General features: G+C 46.6%; 2 protein-coding genes across 5 annotated transcripts in view; one reads left to right on the forward strand and one right to left on the reverse strand.

Annotated features, from left to right (window-relative positions):
• Nucleotides 1–18,344, reverse strand: part of Safb (scaffold attachment factor B) — a 31,244-nt gene extending 12,900 nt beyond the window's left edge. For 2 of the 3 annotated variants that reach the window (XM_058579188.1, XM_058579187.1), the window contains exons 1-7: nucleotides 17,898–18,210; nucleotides 16,188–16,272; nucleotides 7,685–7,749; nucleotides 7,390–7,600; nucleotides 4,734–4,792; nucleotides 1,818–1,845; nucleotides 340–886 (exon numbers count right to left, since the gene is read on the reverse strand). In XM_058579188.1, coding sequence (XP_058435171.1) covers nucleotides 340–886; nucleotides 1,818–1,845; nucleotides 4,734–4,792; nucleotides 7,390–7,600; nucleotides 7,685–7,749; nucleotides 16,188–16,272; nucleotides 17,898–18,086 — 1,184 coding nt within the window. In that variant the 5' untranslated portion in view covers nucleotides 18,087–18,210. Of the gene's footprint in view, nucleotides 1–339; nucleotides 887–1,817; nucleotides 1,846–4,733; nucleotides 4,793–7,389; nucleotides 7,601–7,684; nucleotides 7,750–16,187; nucleotides 16,273–17,897 lie in introns of all 3 variants that reach the window. The other variant, XM_058579189.1, reaches the window with a different exon arrangement.
• A 121-nt stretch (nucleotides 18,345–18,465) lies between these two features.
• Safb2 (scaffold attachment factor B2) overlaps nucleotides 18,466–25,897 on the forward strand; it is a 31,992-nt gene continuing 24,560 nt past the window's right edge. Inside the window, exons 1-4 of one of the 2 annotated variants that reach the window (XR_006851601.2) lie at nucleotides 18,466–18,747; nucleotides 19,654–19,741; nucleotides 25,453–25,517; nucleotides 25,600–25,806. Coding sequence is in view for 1 of the 2 variants with exons in the window: in XM_046443995.2 (XP_046299951.1) it covers nucleotides 18,562–18,747; nucleotides 19,654–19,741; nucleotides 25,453–25,517; nucleotides 25,600–25,806 (546 nt within the window). In the remaining variant the exon portion in view is untranslated. The remainder of the gene's footprint in view (nucleotides 18,748–19,653; nucleotides 19,742–25,452; nucleotides 25,518–25,599; nucleotides 25,807–25,897) is intronic. The other variant, XM_046443995.2, reaches the window with a different exon arrangement.

Below are 25,897 nucleotides of genomic sequence, written 5' to 3' on the forward strand. Positions count from 1 at the left end.
TACCTACCCGAAATTTAGTTCTGAAAAAATGATACCCCGACAAACTTGTATTGCAAATCTGACCTAACCGTAAGATTTCAGACCCACAGGAGTTAATTAATTCTGCTGGGCTAAAGGTAATTAGGAAGAATTAAAGAAAACAACCATGATAGGTTGAGAAAAGAAAAAAAGATTATGTAATCAGTGTAAAATAAACAAAGAGAAATAAAACACTGTTTGGACGTACACTACAATTTCAGCAGTCTGGCTGGCCAATTGCAGAAAAAACAGCTTATGTGTGTCATTAAATGACCAATGAAAAGGAGATAGCGTCTGGTCTAAAACTGAGAAACAACAAACCTCATTTTCTGATCAGCGCCCTCACTGGTTGAGGACTCTTTAGGAGCCGGAGGGACTTCATTACAAGCTTCAAAATCAAACTTCTTCACGTCTTCTTTGCTATCTCTGGGCTCTGGGCTTGGAGCTTCCGTGGGCGCTTCCGCGGCCTCCTGGCTAGAGGCCTCCGCGAGCTCGGAGCCCGCGCTACTCTGCTCAACTGGCTTCTCTAGCCCTACAGGCTCACAGTCCGTCCTCGCGCCTTCGCCTGTCTGCTCCACGGGCTCCCTTTTCACTACCGCTAACAGGGTGTCTGCCTCGCTCCACTGAGCGCGTGTTGACTCGCTGGCCAAATCTAAATCTCCCTCCTCCTCCTCCTCCTCCTCCTGCTCTTCCTCTTCCTCCTCTTCCGGGTGGGCGCTGCCAAAAAGGTCCTCTTCCTCCGCAAGCTTTCTGTCTGGCCCCACGCTACTTGTATCCTGTGCAAATGGCTGCTCCAGCTCGGAACCTTCTTCTTTTACTGGCTCAGATTTACAAGTTTCCCCCAAAATGTCGAGTATTTTCTCATTTTCTACGGATTTAACAGGAATAGAATGGCACAAGGTTTAATTACCAGGGAAATAAAGCAATCACAATGTGGAACTGGCACGGCTGCCACACTAACACGAAGAGAACTGCTAGCTACACAGAGATTGGAAAACCCGCGGGTACACACAGTTACACTGGTTACACTACCTGCGCGCCGCCTACTAGGTAAGCCTCTACGCTACAGGGGAGAGAAAAGCATCCCAGAGATTTAACCCCCAAAACCTTCTGGCTGAATTCTTGACAGTCTTCATTCTGTCGCCGTGTATATATGACTCTTCCAAATTTAGCTTCCGAAGTCCAAGGTGCTTAACTGAATGTATCACCGTTCACCGAACAGCTCAATTTCCAAATTTCTTTGAATTTCGTTTAATAGAACAGTCCAACATGAAAATCAGAATCTCTTCCGTTGGTGCTGAGATATTTGCAGTCCAGAAGGGGGACAGTGTTTGTTTGGAATTCTCATGGAGGAGCTCTTTCCTCTTCTGGAGTCCAGGCACATCCCAATGGTTCATATGGGTCTCCCTAGCACTACCTACACTGCCTGAACCAAACACCACAAAGTTAAGGTACTGCCCGATATCACAAGATCTGTTTCGTGGGGTACAGAGGCATCAGCTCCTTAGAGCGTGCAAACTTGTTCCATAATGTTTAAATGCCATTTGTTTAAAAAGGCATAAGAGCATTTCATCTTACCAATAACATTTTGCAAAATGAGAAATTAGCCACTTTCACAGATCTGGTGATACGGCTGGGTTTCCAATCTCTATGATCCTGGTATGTTCTGGATTGTAAACCTTTAGAACAATGTACACTATAGTACTGCAACTTTTAAAAATTAAAGTATTCAAATTAAAGAAGGTGGAAGACTAGAATGGTTCCAAACCCCAGCTGCTAAGTTTTTCATTGAACAGTACCTGGCTCCAGAGATGGCTCTTCAATTTCCTGCAACAAAAAAAAGCAAGTAAGACTCTGCCATAGACAACACCTAAACTTCATTAAAATCAAGACTCTAATGCCTAAGAAGGGAATGTGAAATCCAAGGGGAACTTTATACAAGACAGGTGGAGCATCTGCTTGTTTAAGGAAAGACCCCACACAGCTGGCATTCGCCAGCTCGTCCCCAGCCCCACATGCCAGCCTCCTTTTCAGGGGACCCAATTTTCTTCATAAGGTTTCCCCAGCCTCTGGGACCGTCTCACTAGTCACACACCCATCTGTCCCTCAGAAGAGAACTCTTAAGTTCAAGGACAACAGGGCTTTCATTTTCCTTCCATGTCTAACAGAGAGCCTGGTAACCACTTCATCCATTTAACCCAGATCTAGCTTTCAGAAAACTCAAGCCTTAGTGACATCAGTTATATCATGTAGTGGTGCCACCCTGCCCTCCGGGCGGGGCACAGAAGCACCCTCCAGCATTCACCCCTCCTCTATCTCCTCCTTCCCTCAATTCCCCACCAGGGCATCTATCCTATCAGTAAAATCCCAACCCTCCCCAGGGAGCCTTGCTTGTTCAGGCTGCTCTGCTCCTTGTCTATGGTTCCTGTTTTCGGGAAGCCCTGCCCATCTGTACCCTGCTTAGCAGGGGCATGCTCTCAACCCTCTGTGAACTCCAACCTTAGGCTCCCCACACAACCTCCCACCTTTGTGCTTGGCTCAGGGGCACCTCCTCTAGAAAGGTTTCCCTTAGGGCTCACTACCTCAGAGTCTGGCTGCTGCCCACTGAGGGCCCATGTCCCCAGGACACTCTGCTTGGGAGCTCCAGACCACACTGAGCGCTGACAAGGTTCCAGGCACAATCGTGAACACCTTAGACACAAATGCTGGCCATCAGCCAGCCCTAGGAGGTTGGAACTATTTGCACTAACATTCCTTTCAAAGGTTAGGAGACAGTAGCCCAGAGGGACTGAGTAATTTGTCCAAGGACACAGAGCAGACTCTGAATGAGGCCTATGTGAACATGAATTTGTGCTCCCAACCCTCAGTCCAGGCCTCTTCCCAACCTTGGTGCCATGGGGACTTCACACTGGGAGACTGGGCCCTGTACACAGAGGATGGTCCTTATGCTCATTCACACCTATCCCTGGTGGCCAACACCACATGTGACACATCATAGGAGCTTCACAAGCACTCAGTGGTGGCTGGAGTGGTCTGCACCTTCCCCTGAGAACTGCCCCGCCATTCTGTGACGCCTAGGAAACTGTCCACTTTCTTCCAGGTTTCATTTGGCAGAGGGATGATACCAGGAATTGAACTTTGGGGCACTCGACCACTGAGCCACATCCCCAGCCCTATTTTGTATTTTATTTAGGGACAGGTCTGAATTGCTTAGGGCCTCTCTGTTGCTGAAGCTGTCTTTGAACTTGCGATCTTCTTGCCTCAGCCTCCTGAGCCACTGGGATTACAGGCGTGCACCACTGTGCCCAGCCTGGCTTCATTTATTTTTGATTTGCTTTCACCTGCCTCTGTAACCTACCCAGTATTGAGAATTAAGACTTTATCTACAGCAGAAGTGAATGACCACTCTCCGAATGATTCCCCTCTTAACATTGTTTAGAGATAAGCATTCATCTCTAGGAGACACTGTATATTTTCCATCTTTAACAAGGGAACCTTTGACCTAAAACACTAGAGAAAATGGCAAGATCCGGTTCCTCCTCTCCTTCCTGAGTCAGGAATGGTTGTGTCAGTTCGCAGCTGGAGCGACATCAGCTCTAAAGATGAGCTGGGCTGCACCCAATTTCCTTGAGGACTGCACCCTCCTTGAGGCTGGAGTTCTGGCTTTCCAACACTTCCCTCGCCCCTGCCTGGCAGAAGCACATGGAGATCTCATCTGAAAGGTGATTTCTAATTAAACACATAGGTGACATTAAGGAAAAGGAGGATCAGCAAAAGCTGACACTAACTTTTATTAAGACTAGACAGGCACCTAGGTAGGCTGGCAAAGACATTCAAGGAAACAAGACTCACATTTACAAAAGTCACACCCATTAATTCTCTTCTGATTTGTTCAACATTCAGTACTCACACAGATGCTGACACAGTAGTCAAAAGAAACGTGGGCAGTTTCTACAAGAAAATGCCTGAAGGACAGGCCCAGCTGTGGCAATAGAGTTCTGCTCACACCTCACACCCTCACCAGTGCCCTGCTTGTATTTCTCAGGAGCTCCACCCTCTGCTATCTCACCTAATACTCATCTTTCTGCAGGGGATGCATCCTGATGGGCTCAGCCAGACTGCCCTTCCCTGAGCAATGAAATTACAGGCTGAGCATCTCTAATCCAAACTGCTCTAAATCTGAAACTCGGGGCAGCGAACACTGACACTTCAGGAGGAACACACCACACCTGACTTGTGGCAGGTTGCAATTTAAATACAGACATGCTGCAAAGAGTACATAAGTGCCCTTCAGGCCATGTATATATGATGCAACAACAGCAACAAATTTTGTGTTTAGAATTAAGATTCCATTCCCAAGACAACTCATTGTGCATCTGTAAATATTCCAAAGCCTGAGGTCCAAAATACTTCTGGTCCCAAACATTTTAGACGAGGGACGTTCAACCTGTAACAAGAATGCCAAAAAATCTGCCATTTAATTATCTGCTGATAAGCTACTGCTTCAAGGAGACCAGTCAAACTTGGGAAATCCTTGGCACCAGGCACACTGTTATGTCGGGGATAACAGAAAGCAAAACCCCTGCTGAAGACCCTGACAAAGGGAACAAACCTTGTCATGACTGTTAGCTGGGACTGCCATGCAATGTCTCAGATGGTTTCCAGAAACTGTGTCCTAATCTTTGATTCTAAAGTGGAGACATGTAACAATTTACCTGTAATATAGTGAAGTCAGATGATGATGAATCTAAATTGTTTATGGTTTCTTTGTCATCTACCTGTGAAACAAATGAAGAACATAATTTATTACATCAATAAGGTGATGTAACAGTGTATCTGTTCAATGAAAAGCAACAGCCATGAAGATCATTTATTACAAAATGGTAAAAACTGTGAGGGGATTAAAAAAGCATAATAGCATTCTGGCTAGAAAGAAAAAATGCTGGACATAAACGTCCATCTCCAGACAGACCTGGAAACCCACTAAAACAGTATGAGCGTGGATTTTGAGATGCAAGCCTCTAAGAAAATATCCTGGGCTACACAGGAGATATCAAAACTGGGCAAAACAGGGGATGGGGATGTGGCTCAAGTGGTAGCACGCTCGCTTGGCATGCGCGGGGCGCTGGGTTCAATCCTCAGCACCACATAAAAATAAAAGATAAAGATGTTGTGTCCACCAAGAACTAAAAAATAAATATTAAAAAATTCTCTCTCTTAAAAAAAAAAAAAAAAAACTGGGCAAAACACACACTAGCAAGTTTTGAGTGTCTAGAATCCAAAAGTGGTCAAAGCCCCGGCCCAGAATAGAACAGCACCTCTGACTACTCCACCTCCAGGCAGTGGTTTTCCAAGCTGCACTGGGGACAGGAGCACAGGGCAGACAAGACCCAGATCTATGGCCCACCTGCAAGGGAATAACTGGAAGCACAGTTTCTATTCTAGATGAGGGCTCTGCCCAGCAAGGCAGGGGACTCCTCACACCCAGAAAGGGGGATCAGCTTGAAGGAAGATAATTTTGGCTATCTGCCAAAGCTCTGAACGTTGGTTCATTTTTAAGGTGGATATTTTTGAAATATGAGCATATGTTATCATCACCTTGGTTTGACTAGGAAAGACACTCTCCCATGATCAAAAACCTCAAATGGTCTACAAAAGCTATACATCAAAAACCACCCAGGGTCCATTTCTTCCTTCCCTTGGTGCACTGTTGCCCCAAATGCAAGACACACACACTGAGCGCAGTGCCTGTGCACCAGAGATCACCCCTTCCTCTGTTTGCAAGAAAGGCAGTATAGTGTTCTGTACCAATTCTCCCTTCCCTCCTGGAGGTTGTTTTAGTTCACTTCAATGGTTACACAACAGCAATTACCACATTACTGGTTGTAAAAACTTTCATAATCCTATGGTGCTTGCTATGTACTAAGCACTGGTCTAGATCAGGCAAACCTCTGTTAGGACCACGCAGCAAGTAGGGCTTTGTAGGGCTTTGCAGGGCTGATGGGCTCTGTTGTGACTACCGACCTTTCCTACTGTGTGCAGTTATGACAACAGCAATAACAGATATGACTGTGTTCTAAGCAAACTTTATAAAAACTCATGGATGGACAGGCTCATGATTTCTGTTCTACTGTTGTGGTAAACATTCATCCATTTAATCCTCCCAAAACTTATTATTTTTGCAGTTGAGACCTAGGGACTTTAAGTAATTTGTCCAAGGTCACACAGCAATAAGACATTCAAAGTAAATGCTCTTAACTCAAATTATATTGTTTCCATTAAATCAAAATTATTTAGCCATTACTGACAGAAATTTAGGATGTTTCCAACTGACTGTTACACAATGTGTTATTTTCTACTTAGTAGGGGAAGAAAAGAGCTTTAAGAATATACAGTCAATTAGAAATGGTATCTACTGCTCACCACTATGCAAATGTTTCTGCTATTCCTTTTTAGGAAGCTGAAGAATCTCTCTCTCTCTCTCACACACACACACACACACACACACAAAAAAAAAAAAAAAAAACAGAGAAAAACAATTTTATACCCTGTTATCAAACCCCCTATTCAACAATAATATGCTACCTCTCAAGATACGGATAACTGGTTCCAGGAGGACGTGCCCACTGACCAGCACAGAATAGGGTGCATGTGCCACAGTCAGCAGGCCACTGAAGGGATGAGGCCTCCCACAAACCACACATCCAAAGGCCCCAAGCCACCCCCCAATTAACAAAAAAGTGATGACACTAAGACAAGGTGGTGTCTGACTTAACTATATGGACACTGGGACTGGCCTGGTCCGGTTCTTACTCTAGTATGAGCTGTGGGCTATCTGGTGATATTCCTTACTTCCTTATGCCCCGATTCCCTCAACTGAGAAGCAGGGACAACAGTGTCTACACAGCACATTGTGGAAGGCTCACAGGACACAATGTCTACTGCCTGGCAGGTGGAGTTCAAGGAACACCACCAGTAACGTCTTACCACAGTTGACTGTTTCTAACATGAAAAAAGCTAAGGCTTCAAACATAATGTCGAGGTTAGTATTAAAGATCAACTGTTGGACTTCCAATATTTCATTTCAGTACTTGGATGCTTTGAAAATACTAACACCACAGAGCAACTTCCTATAATAGGAAAGACCTGCATAGCCTTCCTCAATGCTTCATGCTGCACCACATGAGTGGACAGCACGTACTTAGGTACTTTATGAGATTCCACTTTCCAACAAAGTGTATTCAGAATTACCGGAACCATTATCCTACAGTACTGGTATTATAAGAACTTCATTCCAATTATAACGTTTATCATCTACCATGTACCTATGGATGGCATTCAGGGTACATTCCAGGGACACTGCCGAGTTACCTACAGCATGTTCTTGAAGCTGCTCCGGAAGCCCTTTCATTTCTCCCTCAACCAGCTCTCTGCTGTCAGAAAGGGACTCTGGGAGGTTGTCAGCATCTTCCTCCTCCACACAATCTGCAACACTTCCATTATCAATTTCTGCTTCATCTAACACACTGATATCCATCATGTCTATGTCCTGCAAGTTCTCCAAACTGGTTTCCACATCTTCCTGTAACAAAACAAAATAAAAACCATTACGTGACTGCCCCCCAGCTCATCTACTAAGTGTATCTGCTCCTAAGGCTGCACATACCTGTCCGTCCCCAGAATTCTCCTCGAGCCCGTTATCTTCCACACCCTCTTCTTCTGGTTTACGCCCTAATGAGAGAACCATTTACAAAAGATCAATGAGCTGCATTTTCCAGAAGCATGACTTTTATGTGTATAAGCCCCTGAACACCATTGAAGTAGCCATCTCCAACGCCTACGGCCCTTCCTGGTTTAGAAACACTGCAACATGCAGGCCTGGAAGGGCACTCTGAGAAAGGCGGGCCGCACGCCACCTTCAGGGTAAGAGCAGAGGCTCTGCTCTTAGTTGGCTGTGAGCAGGAGGTGTGGAAATAGGTTCTCACTAAGGCCAAGGCAGATTAGACCTGTCCTAAGTGGCTGTTTGTGGGAAGAGCATCTGGTAAAAATGTGCTGCTTTTTAGTCAAGCAACACACAGCATATTCCTCAGAGAAACAATGATACAGAGCAAAACACAAATAAACAAAATGATGAATATTAGCAACTCCAGCACCTACAGTTAGCTCTGATGTTATGACCTATTGACATACAGCTTCCCACAGCTGGGTAAAAAGTTAAAGGGCAAATCTTTTATGCTAGGCTAAAAAAGAATGCCTGTAACTTTTTTTTTTTTTTTGGTAGGGGGGAGTACTGGGGACCAGACCAAACCCAAGGGTACTCAACCACTGAGCCACATCCCAGCCTTTTTTATATTTCATTTAGAAATGGGGTCTCACTAAGTTGCTTAGAGCCTCGCTAAGTTGCTGAACTCACAATCCTCCTGCCTCAGCCTCCCCAGCTGCCACTGCACCTGGCTGTAAGGAAATTCTTACCTCAAAGAAACAAGATTTATTAAAAAAAAAAAATTAATAGTTAATAACACCAGGATACATTTTGACCAAAATCACAAAAACACAGAATATAATTTGCTCTGATTCAGACCCCAGCACTTTACCCTTCTACCTGACCTTCCTAAAATTTATTTAAAAATTAGCTTCTGGGGCTGGGGATGTGGCTCAAGCGGTAGCGTGCTCGCCTGGCATGCGTGCGGCCCAGGTTCGATCCTCAGCACCACATATAAACAAAGATGTTGTGTCCGCTGAAAACTGAAAAATAAATATTAAAAAAAAAAATTTATAAAAAAAAAAAAAAATTAGCTTCTTACGGATGTACTTGGTGTTGACATTCACTATGGTATACTCGTGTATATATACAAAAGTTCAGTCGGCTTCATTCCACTGTTCTCCCTTATCCCACCCCTCCTTCCTCGCCCTGGATCTCCTTCATCTACTCTATTACCTTTTCTCTTTTTAGTTGTAGATGGACACAATACCTTTATTTATTTTTATGTGGTGCTAAGGATCTAACCCAGAGCCTCACATGTGCTAGGCAAGCGCTCCACCACTGAGCCACAACCCCAGGCCTCTTTCCTCTATTTGATGAAATCCCTTTCCCTTTTCCCCGCCTTTCTAAAAAAGTTTATTTTTAAAAAACTTTGGTGCTGGGGAAGTAGCTCAGTGGTAAGGGGCCTGTCTGGCAAATGCAAAGCCCTGGGTTCCAGCCCCAGACCTATTATTAAAAAAAAAAAAAAAAAAAAATTGTTACTTACAACATAAGTATATATTGCCTGATTTTTATTTTTTATTTTGATTCTACTCACATTTCAGGATTCTCTTATTTAGAAACACAGGGGTCATAGTACAAATACATACTGGAATTCAATAGATACTGACTAAAAACCACATCTTAAGATCTTTTTTTTTTTTTTTTTTTTGGCAAAATGTGCTTTGAACTGTCTTATAGGTGAATACATTATTCCAAACTTGGTATCATTCCTGCTGAATTTCTCTTTCACAAGACAGTATTTTCATCAAAAAGAATCAGCCCCGAGCTGATCCCTCTATTTTTGTAACTTTTCTGTATGAAAATGTCAAAACCACCACCCCCCCCCCCAAAAAAAACCAATCCAGCAAAGCACAGGATAAGAAATACTTAAAAAGCAAACAATCTAGCTTTACACGTCCAGCTGTATTTATATGTCCAGCTATATAAAAGGGTGCAGCACACGCTCGCTCTTTCTGTTGATCAATACAGGGTCTTGAGCATTAACCATTGAGCCAGAACTTTAGCCCACAAAATGTTTCCGATTACAAAAACATTTTGCAATTATATGAATATTATCATAACTCACTTCAATAACAAAAGATTCTGTTTCCCTCTTCCCCTCTTACAGAGGATGATACCCAGGTCCTTATACATGCTAGGCAAGTGCTCTACCACTAAGCCATATCCCTATTCCAATGTTATTAAAGATGCACTCATCTTTGTACATGAGTCATGTTTTCTTTTCCTTTCTTTCCTCTTTTTTGCATGTGTGGTACTGGGGATTAAACTCAAGAGCATTCTACCACTAAGCCACACTACCACTCCTTATTCTTTATATATATATTTTTTAAATCTTATTTTGAAATGAAGGGTTCCCGAGGCTGGCCTCAAACTTATGATCCTCCTGCCTCAGCCTCTCAAGTAGCTGGAATGAAAGGCATGTGCCACCAATTTGTTTTCTGTGAACTGCCTATACAGTCTTAGCTCTTTGTTAACTGGGTTTTGTCTTTCTTACTGATTTGTAAGAATATTTAATGTTCTCTGGACAGCATACTTTTGTGTATTCCTTGTGGGGAGCAGTCTGAATGATTTGCATTCTCCTTCCTGAGCGGAGAGGCTCTGACCGTCGCTACATCTCAGTTACCTGGACACTGCCCAGGTCCTAGAGGTTGAGGACCCGTCTTCAGCCCCATGGATTGAGCTATGCTCACCTGTTCCTTTGTGATGTTACCCCCTTGCCCTGTTTGGGATAGAATGTTCCACAGAAACGCCCTTTGTGTGTCCCCTTCTCTTGCTCTGTCCTTGGGTGTGGCCTTCCTAGATGTCAGTCAATCTGCTGACAGCAGACATCACGAAGCTAGACTCAGCCCCCTGAATCCTGACCCCAGCCTCATTTGAATGGCTTCTCAATAAAAGGGTTCAGAAAGCACTGGCTCGCTCTCTTTCTGTGGACCCTTAAGGTCAGAGGAGCCGTCACAGGACCCAAAGAAAAAGGTCTCTGTCTCTTGTGTGGTTATTTTGTGCTGCCCAGTTCACCTGCAGTGACCCTGAGTGTTTTAGTTTCGAGGAACACAATTCCTCACTATATTTTGTCAGTCTCTCATATATCATTCGTTGTTTTTTTCTGTTAACAGAGACTTAAAACTTTTTTTAATACCTTTATTTTATTTGTTTAGCTTTATGTGGTTCTAAGGATGGAACCCAGTGCCTTTCACATGCTAGGTAAGTGCTCTGCCACTGAGCCACAACTCCAGCCCAAGATTCAAAACTTTTACATAACCAAATTTTCCCCAGTTTTAGTCTCATTTTGGGACTTCCATACTTAACTAGAATTCATATTTTGCATGAAAAGATATGAGAAAAGCAATTTTCCCCACTATCAGTCAGCTAATTGTTTCAGCATCATTTACTATAAAAACGCTTTTAAACTGCAAATCTTCAAACTTTCTGTCCACTGTTTACAAAATCCTATCATTAAAGTTAAAGCAAGCTCTCTTCACTGTTCCCCCCACCAGAGTTTTAGTTATTCTGGTCTATTTTCTTTTTACATTAATTTTAGGACAAATCTGTACCTTTTAAGGTTACTCTGGGGGAAAATGACAATTTTTTGATATGAAATCATCTAATCTATGAAATCTTTCTCAAGTTATTTAGGTCACATCTCTCGATTGCTTCTTTTTATTTATTTTTTTGGTTGCCCAAGATTGAACTTGGGGGCACTCAACTAGCCACACCCTAGCCCTATATTTTATTTTATTTAGAGACAGGGTCACACTGAATTGCTTAGCGCCTCATTTATGTGAAGCTGGCTTTGAACTTGCGATCCTCCTGTCTCAGCCTTCGGAGCCACTGGGATTACAGGTGTGTGCTTTTGCTAATTATTTTAAAATGCTGTGTGTATATGTATTCACATATATGGGGATTCTGGCTGCCTAGGCAAGTGCACTACTACAGAGCTACACCCCAGCCCAATGGTAATATCTTCATTCTGAAGACTATGGTTATGCAACATTCTTTTTTTAAGGAAATACTGTAGTACGCAGGTTAAAGGGGCCACTTGTTATCACACACCTAAGAGGGGTGCTGTAAAGCAACCGTACTAAATGCACACATCCTCTTGAGGGAACCTGGGTGAATGATAACTGGGAATTCCTCTATTTTTGTAACTTTTCTATGAGTATGAAAATGTCAAAACAAACCCAAACAAAAAACAATCCAGCAAAGCACAGGATTAGGAAACACTTAAAAAGCAAACAATCTAGCTTACATGTCCAGCTATATTCTCAACCACCACGACATTATTAATTTGAACTTTGTGATAATGCTGCTGAAAGAAATTTACTAATAAATTAATATTCTGCTAAATATATTACGGGTATAAAACTATTTTGGAGAACTGCTGAGATTACTTGAAATATACTTCCCAGAATTTCAAACTTTTTTGAGTTAATTCATTAAACAGATTACTGTATATTCCATTCAAATCTTTATGAAAACTTTCAGACCTGCCCTGTCAAATGTCAAGTTCCAGAATAAACCCCACCCAGGGGATGCAGGGTTGAGAACAGTACTGCATGGTTCCATTTTACATGAAATAAAATAGGCAAAACTAATCTGGTGAAAATGATGTTCTGTTATTGCTGGGGTGGTGGGTTATTCTGTTATTGATGTTCTGTTATTGCTGGAGTGGGAGACTGGGAAGGAGCTATCTTTCTGATGCCAGAAATGCTTCATGTTTTGATTCCTACTTACCACCTCACACCACATGCAAAAACAAATTCTAAATGAATTAAATACCCCAAAGAAACCATAAACGTTACTCTATAAGGTAACTTTTTAAAAATATAACTTTAAAGCCAGGTAGAACCTTTTAAACCACAATGAAATCTGCCATATATGCACAGGTTGACAACATTGTCCACGTGAAAGATTAACTCTTTAATGACCAAAACACCACAAACAAGTTAAGTCAAATAGAAAAAATGACGTTTCCTAGAGTCCTCAGTACTCAAAAGACAAACATTCCAGTACAAAAATTGGCAAAGAACATGGAAAGGCAATTGAAAAAATACAAATAGCCAATCATCAGAAGTTGTCTGATCTGAGAAGAAATGCAAATTAAAATTTTATCTGCAGAGAGGAGGAGATGAATATAAAAAATACATTTATCCTAATAACAGGTAACTTTTTGTTTTTTTGGAAAGGACAGAACCCGGGGCGCTCAACTACTGAGCCACATCCTCAGCCCTTTTTTATATTTTATTTATAAACAGGGCCTTGCTAAGTTACTGAGGCTGGCCCTGAATTTGTGATCCTTTAGCCTTAGCCTCCCAAGCTGCTAGGATTACAGGCATGCACCACTGTGCCTGGCATAAAAGGTAACTTTTAAAAATACAAACAAATAGAGGCTGGGGTTGTGGCTCAGTGGTACAGTGCTTGCTTAGCACATACAGGTTACATTCTCAGCACTACATATCAATAAATGAATAAAATAAAGGTCCATCAACAATTTAAAAAAAAAAAAAGCACAAATATTCAGTATTGGGTTGTAGTTTAAAGAAATAGATACTCGGGCTAGGGATGTGGCTCAAGCAGTAGCGCGGCCGCCTAGCATGCGCGGGGCGTTGGGTTTGATCCTCAGCACCACATAAAAAATAAAATGTGGTGTCCACCGAAAATTAAAAAGTAAATATTAAAAAGTTCTCTCTCTTAAAAAAAAAAAAAGGGGGGGGGTACTCTTGGGGCTGGGATTGTGACTCAGTGGTAGAGCGCTCGCCTCGCACGGGTGGGACCTGGGTTTGATCCTCAGCACCACATAAAAATAAAGGCATTGTGTTGTGTCCATCTACACCTAAAAAATAAATTAAAAAAAAAAAAAAGAGGGACTGGGGTTGTGGCTCGGTGGTAGAGTGCTCAACTAGCATGCATGAGGCACTGGGTTCGATCCTCAGAACCACACACATGTAAAATAAAGATATTGTGTCCACCTAAAACTAAGAAATAAAATACATATTAAGAAAAAAGAAAGAAAGAAAGAAACAGGTACTCTCATCTACTATTTGTAGGGACATTAATAGTACAGCCTGCTGGAAAACTATTTTTCCAATAGCTATTTCAAACTAAAACATCATACCCTTTAACCTCAAACTTCTTCTTTTACTTATCAAAAAATATCTTCCTTTTCCAGGCACAGTGGTACGTGCCTGAAGTTCCAGCTATTTGGGAGGCTGAGTCCAGAGGATCACTTTAGCCCAGGGGTTCAAGACTAGTCTAGGCAACACAGCAGGACCTCAGCTCAACAAACAAAACAAAAAATTATCTTAACTTCAAAGAGGTATTTCTGGTTTGTGACAACAATGAAAACTGAAAACAAAGAAAGCCCTCAACAGACTAAAAGTAAGGAGAGTTAATAAGGCAAATCATAATACATTGATGTGGAAAATTACTGTTAGGGTGTTATAAAAGGACAAGGCCTAATCATTTTTCTTTTGTCCTTACCATATTGAGTGAAAAAAGCAAATTATAGAGAATTTTGAATAAAAAGACTAAAAAAATGTTTTAAATACCTTTATTTTATTCATTTTTATGTGGTACTGAGGATTGAACTCAGTGCCTCGCAAGTGCTAGGCGAGCACTCTACAGCTGAGCCACAACCCCAGCCCCACGACTAAAATTTTTTAAAGAGAAATAATTCATACATGTATATGTCTATTCGTATGTCTACTTTTAAATGACAGAATACACACAGAATATCTGGACATCATGCCCCATCTTTTACCAGTGAGTGGCTACCTGACTGGGAAGAAGTTCTCATTTTTACTTAAATGCATATTTTGGTTTTTTGGGGGGAATGGGGGCTGGAGGGCACAGGAAACAGAACTCAGGAGCACTTACCACTGAGCCACATCCCCAGTCCTTTTTTGTATTTATTTAGCAATAAAGTCTCACTGAGTTGCTTAATGCCTCACTTTTGAGAGACTGGCTTTGAACTCGGGATCCTCCTCCCTCAACCTCCCAGCTGCTGGGATTAAAGGAGTGGGCCACTGCACCAGACATAAATACATGTATTTTATAAAACTTTAGCAAAACCATTTCTTTTTTTTTAAATCTTTTTAGATGTTGATGGATCTTGATTTTACTCATTTATTTATATGTGGTGCTGAAAATCAAACCCAGTGTCTTACACATGCTAGGCAAGTGCTCTACCACTGAGCCCCAGCCCAGCCCCCCCCCAATTTTTTTTTTTTTTTAACTAAATGGAAAAGAAATAAAAAAGGAGGCCCACAGGCATGTCGACCCTCTAGCAATCTTTTCCTCTACACAGACATTTATCTGAGCAAAGCCAAAAATGCAAAACGTACTCAAATGACTTCATTTCAAGTGAGGTCACTGGGGCTGCTCTCCCAGGACCTATCTCCCAAAATATGGTGGACACTGGGCCTGTCTCTGGGACACTTCAAACCCCATTCCTTGTGACTGGCAAGTACACAGCAGTATTTAGGTTTGAGGTCTGAACACCACGGCCTTCAATTATCAAGAGGCCCAAATGCATAGCTTTAGATGATTCTTTCAAAATACGAAGACAAACTACCAAGGGAAAAAAGAAGACAAGGCAAAAATCTTCCCATCCTAAAAAATCTAGTCAGGACACAAAGCAGGATAGCTAAACACTGAACAAGGTTCAAGGGAATTAGGCTAAGGGAGTGCAGAGGACCTGAGGTGAGCTGCTACCAATGAGATCAGAAGCTGTCTCTGGATGAACAAGGCCCTAAACACAGAGAGAGCGGGTGAGACATGAAAACCACGGTCCAGAGGGCCAAGAGTGAATAGAAGGGAGAGAGGAAGTGGGAGGGAACGGACCAGATGATGAAGGTTAATGTTATGTGAACCTGGCTTTCATCCTACAGGCAGTTTTTGAAAGAAATGTGACCGTTCTTTATGGGTCAAGTGGTATTCAAAGAAACGTTACATTCTAGCAAGTTAGAGCAACAGGAGAACCAAGCAACCTAAATACTCTATTTGGCCAGGTACAATAGGGCACACCTATAATCCCAGCACCTCAGGAGGCTGAGGCAGGAAGATCTCAAGTTTGAGAGCAGCCTCAGCAATTTAACGAGGACCTAAGCAATCTAGCAACACCCTGTCTCGAAATTAAAACACAAAAAAGGTTGAGGATATGTTTCAATAGTAAAGCTCCCTGGGTTCAACATGAAGGTATCCACCACCCCACAAAAAGGGTTTGGTTAAACAAGGGCTACTCACAAATCCAAAAACAAGGTAAACCCTCTGCTAGAATTCCCAGGTACTGTGGGAAGCAGAACTTGAATGACAAGGCAAAGGTCCCCCAAAGGATTCTTGATTGTCACAGGTCCAAAATCACAACCAAATAAGCAAGAAACAGCACACGTGTATAAGTCCTTGGTACCTTTGCTGGATCTTTTTGGTGTTTTCTTGCTTCCTTCAGAGGTAATTTCAATTTCATCAGGATTACCACCTTCATCTTCAATTGCCTAAAGGGAAGTAAAGACAAGCTGACCAAAAAATGTTGGCCACAATATGTACCTACCATTCCAGCCGCTCAGGAAACTAAGGAAGGAAGATCATTGGAGCCTAGGAGTTCAGGGCTGGGCAGGGCGAAAAAGTGAGTGTCTCAAAACAAACAAACAAACCCACAGCACACACAGACTTTCACAGAACATTCAAGTGAAATGGGAATCCCATCCTGAGAACAGAGCTAACACAGATCTGAAAATGCTCTTCCCCAGTGCACACCTATCTACCACAGCTGGTCACTTGTTCTCTTGCTCTCCGTGGGAGCAGGGCGCTGGAGGTCTGAACTGTGGTTTGAGGCAGATTTACCTTACACTAAATCTAACACTGAGTCTGGTCTTTTCCTCAGGCTGCTGCAAGGACTCTTAAAAACAAACTCATCTCCAGCTCTTCTGGTTCATCTTGTTCCCGGCCAAAAAAAACTCAGAAAAGAAAAGGTACATTCTCATTTCCTTTGACTTGACCCAGCACAGCGCTACTTGTCCTGCAGTGACCAGCCACCCCTTTCCTGGCCATGCCCGCCTTGGTCCTGTGGGTAAGCACGACCACTCATTGCCTGAGTTCCAGTCGGGTTAGGCATGGGACCAGGAACGACAGGGAGCCTGCTGCACCCCAAGGCCATCTCAAACACACTGCCCAGAGATCTCCCTCTCCATCACTAGGTGGCCCTGCTTCCTAGAACCACGAATCATAAGAATTTCTTGGCAGGTCCCATCTTTCTCCCCAAGAATTTGCCATTCACTTGAAAGACCCCAGCTCAGCACAGTGGCTGGCACCGATGAGACACTCTGCAAACCGGCACCGTTCATGTCAGTGGTGACCTCCGTAGAAGCTGGGCTTGCAGTCGGGTCTCCCTGACGACCCCTCTCTGTGCCGCTGCCGCTTTGTCTTGGCGAGCACCCGGGGCCTCGGCTCCTGGCACCAACCGGGTTCTGCTCAAAGCCACTTCAACTGCTGGGTTCTGTCTGTAGACGGTTCCAGAAGCCTCGGCGAGGCCCAGGAGCTCCCTGGCTGGGAGCTGGGAGCTGGGGGCTGGGGCCCACCCTGGTCTGCACCGCAGCAGGTGCACGCCGCCTCCGGCACTCCGCCCCGACTGCCCCGGCCCCTGCCCTGCCCTCGGGGACAGCCACCGCTGAAACCTACTGGGCACGGCTCACGGCGGAGACGGGGCCTGCCCCCGCAGGCGGGGTCCCAGGTCGCACCCCGGTGACGGCGGGGGAACCGAGCTCTAGGCAGGCTGCAGGGCTCGGCCAGTCCCGCCGGCGCGCGGTCAGTGCCCTTCCCGCAGAAACGACCGAGGCAAGGACACCGGGGGACGGCCGAGGCAGTAACGGGCGGTGCGCGCCGGGGTCGCGCCTCGAGGACCGCAGCAGCCTCGCGGGCCTGTCCACGCCGGGAAGGCCGACGCGGCCCCCTCCCGGCCCCCGGCCCGGCGTGAGGAAGCCGAGAGCCCCCGGGGGCGCGGCCGGTCTCTCCCGCCCCGGCGCCGCGACCCGCGCCGCCCCCGCCCGCGCCTCCCGCCGGAGCGCGGAGCCCCGCGCCGTGACCTTGGCGGCCGCCCGCCCGCGGCCCGCCCGCGCCTCACCTTTCTCAGCCGCTCCATCAAAACGCTCTTGTTGCCGCTCGAGTCCAGATTCCGTTTCCTCAGCTCCGCCCGCAGGTCGATCACCCGCAGGTCGCTGAGGCGCCGCGTCCCGGTCTCCGACGAGGCGGAGCTCAGAGCAGCCGCACCCGCCGCACCCGAATCCCCTAACCCAGACAGAGTCTCCGCCATTCCAGGGACCCTGGCTCCGACACCCACCTCACACAGAACCAGGCCGGTTTTATTTCGGCTTCTAGCACAAAATGGCGCCGCCTGCAAGGGGACCGCTCCAGCCGCCCCGGCGCGCCTCGCTTCTGCGCAGGCGTATCCGGCGCGAGGCCGACGCTCCGGGTCGCATCTGCACATGCGTGCAGAGAACTTCGGAGAGATCTGCACAGGCGCGTTGCGCCTGGCCGACCGGCCGCCGCGACGCATGCGTGCTGCAGGACTAACGCAGGCGCGATGTGGCGGGGGGAAGTCAAGCAGCTAGACGCGCTCGCGCGGGTGCCGCGGAGACCGCTAGTGGAAGCGGCGCGCGTGCGCGGCCGCAAAGCGGGGCGGGAGGAAGCGAGTGCGTTTTCCTCTCTGGCGGCGCCATTTTGTGTTCAGAGCCGCTACAGCCGCCGGCGGTGTGGGCAGAGTCAGTGGCGGCGACCGCAAAGCGGGGATGGCGGAGGCCCTGGCGGGGTCGGGAGACATGGGCTCTGGCGCTGCGGCTCTCGGCCCGGGCCCCTCGGAGGCTGGGACGCGGCGACTCAGCGAGCTGCGGGTGATCGACCTGCGGGCGGAGCTCAAGAAGCGGAACCTGGACACCGGCGGCAACAAGAGCGTCCTGATGGAGCGGCTCAAGAAGGTGAGGCGGCCGGGCCCCGGGGGTGGCGCGGGCGGCTCGGGCACGGCCCCGGCACGGCCCCGCTCGGGCTGTCACCGCGGCCGGCTGTGTGACCTTGGCCCGCTTCCGTCCCTCTCTGTGCCTCGCCTCCCGGCCCCCTCCCGCCTGCGCCCCGGTGCGGCCCCGAACCTCTCGCGGGGCTGGGTCGGGGCTGGGCGCTGTGACCTTGGCGGCGCCCGCCTGTCCTGCTGCACCTCGGTCTCCTGCTCTGGAGAATGGGGGACTGAAGAGCTGGACGCACGGGGAGGCGCTGCCCGCCCCTGCCCCAAGGCCTTTGCACTAGTCCGTCCTCCACTCCAGCCCCCAGGTTGGCTGGAGCCTGGGGTCATCTGGGGTCTGTCTGAGATGTCACCTGCGTGGCCACCTCCACTGAGGTGCTGCTGCTCCAGCTCCCTGCCAGGGTCACGCGTCCTGTGTCCCTCCCTAGAGGCACATCCCCCAGTCGTAGGGGGAGGGTCCCAACTGGAACAAGCTCCTTGGGCACAGAGGCCTGTGGGTCCTGGACCAGGAGGGGAAGGCCCTGTTGAGTGAGGCCACCCACCCAGCCCCTGGCCTGGCCGGCGCGTCTCTCTCATTGTTGTCCCGGGGTATAACTTAAAAGTGCAAGGTTGGGCTCTGAGATGAGTTCTGGAGCCCAGGGTCACAGCCTGCCTCCCCTTTGTCTTCTGGGCCTTGGGCCCAAGGAGAACCCACTTGTTCTGGGATCGTCCTGTGTTAGGCTTGCAACCCGCACAACAGAAGTGGAGTTGCTCTTTGCAAGAGGGGGTTCGCTGTTGTTTACTGGGGAGTTGCTACTTACAAAGAACAGTGTGTGCTGCTGCCCAGCTCTTAATGACCTTGTAAAAAATCATCATCTCTTCCTAATAGGCGGTTAAGGAAGAAGGGCAAGATCCTGACGAAGTTGGCATCGAGTTGGAAACCACAAGCAGGAGGACGACCAAGAGATGTGTTAAAGGTAACCACTTGACCCTTGGCTGCTTGGAGCCCAGGAGTCGCTCTTGTACACTTCCTGCCCCTCAGGCTGGGAGGAGGACTTTGCTGGCCATCAGCGTCCCCTCTAAGAACCAGGCTTGCTCTTCACTACCTGCTAAGTAGGTGCGCCAGGTGCACAGTGCCAGGTAAAGTTAAAATACACATTAAACCCAGCGTCTAGGGAGGCCATGGCAGGAGGAGCACTAGTTCAAGGTTAAGCTCAGCCACTCAGAGGCTCCAGTCAACTGAGTGAGACCCTGTCTCAAACAATGAAAAGGGCTGTGTGTAGCTCGGTGGTAAAGCCCCCCACGACCCCCCTGCAGTCCCCAGTACAGGGCACACAGGGCTTGAAAAGAGCCCAGTGCAGCACGGCCTGGGCTGCCCTCCTGCTCTGAGCAACTCAGTGTGGCACTTGCTTGGCTCCCTTCCTTGTTCAAAAAATAACAAACCAAGGAAAATGAAACCAGCCCGAGACCAAATAGAGCCCGTCCTGCTGTCTAGGATCCAAAATAGATTGTTAGGGTATTTGTACCCAGCTTATGTCTTACCAGTATGTTTTTTCCAACAATTGAGATAGAATTCACAAATCTTAATTCCTAGGGTGTCCAGTTCAGGGGCTTTTATTGTGTTCACGAGAACATGCACTGACCACCACTGTCTTCATTCCAGAACATTTCCTTCCCCCAAAAGGAGACCCCAGCCCATTAGCCATCACTCTCCTGTCCCTGTGTGTCCAGCCCCCAGGAGCCCCGTTGACTCTGGAGTCACCTGTTGCAGGTGTTCCATGTGAGTGGGCTCCAATGGCCTTTCCTGCCAGCCCCCTTCATTTAGCTGCTTTTTTTCTTTTAAGGCCCAGCCATGTGACACATCAGGACTTCATTCTATTTTGTGGCTGCTACTGGTTATTTTCAAAAGCACTTAGTTTTAAATATTGAAACTCCAGAACTTTGGTTGTTCTAATTATTGTTCACATTAGATTTTACAGCGATGGGGACAATATGATCTGAGACTTCTGTGTGATGACGTGTATTTCTTTTCATGGCACTGAGCTACATCTCCAGCTCTTTTTACATCTTATTTTGAGAGACAGTCTTGCTAAGTTGCCTTGAACTTGTGATCGTCTCGCCTCAGCCTTCTGAGTGGCTGGAATTATAGGTGTGTGCAACCACACTTGATGTTTTCTAATTTATTTTTTAATAAAAATTTGGGGAAGGGGCTGGGGTTGTGGCTCAGTGGTAGAGCGCTTGCCTAGCACGTGTGAGGCACTGCATTTGATCCTTGGCACCACATTAAAAAAAGAGAATAAATAAATTTATTGTGTCCATCTACAATTAAAAATGTTTTTTAAAATCATGGGGTGGGGTACCAGAGATCGATCCCAGGGGCGCTTAACCACTGAGACACATCCCCACCCTTTTTTTTATTTTGAGACAGGGCCTTACTAAGTTGCTGAGGCTGGCTTTGAACTGCCCTCCTCCTGCCTTAGCCTCCCAAGCCACTTAGGCATGGGCTATCATGACCAGATTGTTTATTTGTGGTGCTGGGGATGGAACTTAGGGCCTGTGCATATTAGACAAGTGCTCCCCCACTGAGCTACATCCCCAACTCCTAGAATTGTTTCTGGAAAGGTGCCATGTGAAAATTCTCACAGTTGGGCTTAGGCTGTGGCTCAGAGGTAAAGCGCTCGCCTACCAGGCGTGAGGCACTGGGTTCTATCCTCAGCACCACGTAAAAATAAAATAAAGATGTTGTGTCCACCTATAACTAAAAAATCTCCCAGCTGTACATGCTTCATCCAGATGGTACTAAATTCAGGCAATGGAGGATGGTTGCTTAGAAAGTAAGAACATAGTTAGCATCATGTTTTTACATGATATATAGTATACGTTATGTTTTCTAACAATTTGTTTTTTTGTGTGTGTTTTTCTTTAGTTTGTAGATGGACACAATGAGTTTATTTATCTATTTATCTTGATGTGGTCCTGAGGATCGAGCCCAGTACCTCACATGTGCTAGGCGAGTGCTCTACCACTGAGCCCCAGCCCCAGCCCTCATTGTATTTCTTTAGCACTTTTTCAAAGAAGGACAACTTCTTCCTAATACATACTAACCCATATGTTTTAAAAGGTTAAAGTTTTAGTTAAGGTGTTAAAATTAACTTTGAAACATTGATGTATCTTTTTGTTCTTGTGTTAGCTTTTCTTTGCTGTGACCAAAATACTGGACACAAACAACTTAGAGGAGAAAAGGTTTATTTTGGTTTAAGGTTTTAGTCCACTGTCCGCTGACTCCATTGCCTTGGGCCAGAGGTCAGGCAGAGCATCATGGCAGAGCAAACCTCAACTCATGAGTCCAGGAAGCAGAGAGAGGGAGGGAAGGGGCCAGGGACAGGACACGGTCTCCCAGGGCAATCCCCCAGTGACTTGCTTCCTCCAGCCATGCCTACCTGCCTGCAGTTCCCACCTCTTAAGGTTCCTATACATCACTCAGCCCGCAGACTTGTCGTCCACCCTGGAGGTTAGAGCAACATGGTGTAGTTGGTTCCCAAAAGCCTCATCTCTGGTCGTTACCTCATTGGGGACCAGGTCTTCAACACGTTTGAACCTTTCAGATCCTGACTTCAACACTGGATTGTCTTTGAGCTAGGGACACTGAATGGACTAGACTCTGAGACTCTCTGTAACATATAGGTGGCTTCTGATGAGATGTTATTTGTGATCTGAAAGTATGTTTCTGAATATTTGTGAAAATAATAGTTTAAAACTTTTTAATGTAGGTGTTTCATTTAAAACAGATTCAGGGCGTATTAATTCAAATGTCCTTGGCTTCTATCAGCATCTTTGTATCATTAAACCAACTCAACCTTAGTAGAAGTTTAGCTGTTAGTCATTCACACGCTTGTCTGAAAGACTGGTTTAAAGCAGGTCAACTCAAAACTACTTGGAATTAGCATTTTGTCAACAAAGCTTAGACAGTGGTTACTTCCATAAGTGTAGAGAAAACTTTCATAGCCTTGGCTCTTGAGGGATTAGAGCGCTTCTGGTCCCTTCCCCTTCTTTCTAAATGGAAATTGCCAGTTCCAGAGAGAAGAAACCGGTGGCCCGGGTCCCCGGGCAGAGTTAGACTCAGTCAGCTACCTCCCTCTGGAGGGTCTGGGCATGAGGTTCCCTACGTGACGTGCTGGACCCTGATGGCTTGAAGGTTAAAAGAAGATCCTTGTGTTTCCACGAAAGGGTCTGATTGGGAGGAATTAGCCAATCGTTTCTGATCATTGTGCAGCCGAGTTGCACTGATTCCAGAACTTCACGTCCTTAGTGCGGATTAAACATGAGTCCTCTCCCGTCATTCATCTAAACAGGAAAAACTGTTGAAGACTTGACAGTGGATTTTGAAAGGTTAAGATGCAAAGTGAGGGCTGGGGTTGTGGCTCAGCAGCCGAGCACATGCCTAACACAGGCAAGGCCCTGGGTTCGATCCCCAACACCACATGAAAGTAAATAAGGACATTGCGTCCAACTACAGCTAAAAGGCAAATATTGGGGGGGGTTCCAAATTGGAATGGGCCAGAGCAAGCTTTAGTTTCCCGCCCATGTCCCCACTTCTTGCCTTTCAGTTAGTGCAGGTCAGCCACTGGGAGTTGGGGAGCTGCCCATCTGCGGCACTGGTCTCTTGCCCCCTCCTGTTTGGGAAGCTTCTGGTTTGTGTGCCTCCTCTTTACATCCTTTGTGGATGTTTAAGGGCTTAGAAATTAGGAACGATTACCAAACATAATTAAAGCATGTATTTCAGAAGGAGAGACTGTGCTCACTTATGATGGGAGGCAGGACAGCTGAGTTTGGGTTCTGAGCTTTGGAGCTGAGCCAGATTCTCTCCCATGTCACTTGTGGATATTGAAGCCAGGGAGCCTGCTGCGAGTGTTAAGAAGCTCCCAGTGCCCAGCCATGAGAGCAGGGCATGGGCTGCTGCGAGTGTGCAGCGTGCAGATCCTGCAGGGTGGAACTTCAGTCAGAGGTAGGTTTCCTTGTTTGTTTATTTTCAGAACTAGAGAAAGTACTTGTAGATAACCTGGAACATGTAAATATACTTATATACTTAGAGGAAGTATACTCACCTCCACTCTGTGGCACGAGGTCTCTAACATGTAACAGCGCTTCACCTTCCCAGGTGGTGGGGCTTTGTGTTTGGTACCCCTGTGTTTTACAGGTGCAGCCACATATCCAGCCTGCATGTGTACAGACATTTTAATAAAAGTTGATGTCTTTGTTTTGAAGAAAGTACAGAGGACAGGGGGGTTTCCAAAAAAAAAAAAAGGAACATAAAAAGTTGTGATCAGTAATCAGAAAACTGCAGCCTAAACCAGTGTAGGGGCTGGGGCTGGGGCTGGGGGCTGAGGATCTCTACAGACCAACAAACCACCATGCTGGACTGTTACTTTACTGGTCCTCCCTACCCGCCACCTACAGGAGGTCACCTGTTTTGTCACTTTTCAGCTCAGCAGCAATTATTTTCTGTAAGATAAAGATGCAGAGGCTGTCAAGTATTCTTTGAGAGTCTGTTTTTAAAGTCATGAGGCCCTGTCAGGCTTTTCTACCTCAGCACTGTTGACAGGTGAGATGACTCTGTGACAGGGCTGTGTCCTGAGCACGGCATGGTGTTGAACAGCATTGGCACTACCCACTAGGTGCTGGTAGCATCCCCCAGTTGTGACAACCAGAAATATCTCTGGCATGCCAGATCGCCCCAAACACTAGAACCTCTGGCTGTCATTTATGAGTGAAAATGCACCCTAACTTGCTTTCCCTGGGTACCTGGGCCACACCCACTTTTGAGACGGAGTGCACAAGTGCGTGTGCATTTTCATCAGGTGTGTTTGCGTGCTGCACATGGAGACCGTGCACAGTTTTCAGAACTGGAGCTGTGTGCAGCCCAGGGAGCTTGTCCTCCTGTCAAGTCTTGAAGTTTCCTCCCCTCCCGCCAGACCAGACCACCCCCCCCCACCCACCCCCCCCCGCAGTGCCTCAGTGACTGTGAAATTCTTCAGCCTTCAGAAGACCCAGGGTGCTCTTGACTTTAGGGCAACCTTTGCCTTTTTGCCTTACAGAAAATAATTGTTGCTGAGCTGAAAAAAATGACAAAACAGGTGACCTGCTTGCAGTGGGTGGCGGGTAGGGAGGTCCAGCAAGTTGACAGTCCAGCATGGTGGTTTGTTGCTGTGTGGTTGGTTTGGCCCCTGTGTGCTCAGAATGGGACCCTGTAAGTTGGTTTCCTGTTCCTTTACGGGGTAGGGCTGCCCCACCCCTTACCCTGGTTTAGGATGCAGTTCTTTGATGACTAGAGGGCATCATAGTTTCTTTTATGTTTTTTGTTTTTGTTTTTGTTTTCTTTTTGACCCTTGTCTTCTGCGGTTTCTTATTTTAGGGAAGGAAGGTGATTAGAGTGCTTTTGAAATGCTTTGAACCTTATAGTTACTTTGTGAAAAACGTCAATATCTAGAGAGGTTACTGACACCTTGGCTGTTCCCGTGAGAGCTGGTGGCTTGCTTAGAACATCAGTGGAGACAAAATTACAGTGATAGAAAAAGACACTTTTAGTTTCCTTTGTAACCCAGTCTAGCCAAAGACTGCAGTCTGTCCTGTGTGAGTTCCTGAGTCCAGCGCCTGCGCGCTAGCTGATGGGCTGTTATTCTGTGTTCAGGACAAAAGGTGGAGGAGGAGGGCACAGAGGACAACGGCCTGGAAGAAGACTCCAGGGACGGGCAGGTACATGGCGATGAAGGGGAGGTGGCCGCAGCAGCCCTGCGCGCTCTGCTCAGCCTTGCTCATGCCCGTCCTCTCCTCTCAGGAGGACGTGGAAGCAGGTTTGGAGAGTTTGCAGGACATGGGCGTGGTGGACATGCGCCTTCTGGACGGCGCTGAGGCTGAGAGCAGTGGCGCTGCAGACTTTGGGGAGGACAGCGCCCCCGACGGCATTCTCGCCTCCTTCTGCCGCAGTAAAGAGTACGTGGCTGCGCGGCTGGGACAGCTTCCAGCTCAGCTCACGGAACACGCTGTAGGTAACTTGGAGACGCGGGTGCGTGCGAGCAGCCCGAGGCACCCAGCGGTCGGGCTGTTGGTGTGGGGGAGCCTGGGCTCATCCCTTG

The sequence above is a fragment of the Marmota monax genome, unplaced genomic scaffold (assembly GCF_021218885.2).
Source record: "Marmota monax isolate L192 unplaced genomic scaffold, Marmota_monax_Labrador192_F-V1.1 WCK01_AAM20220418_F8-fsc00102, whole genome shotgun sequence".
NCBI classification, from domain to species: Eukaryota; Metazoa; Chordata; class Mammalia; order Rodentia; family Sciuridae; genus Marmota; species Marmota monax.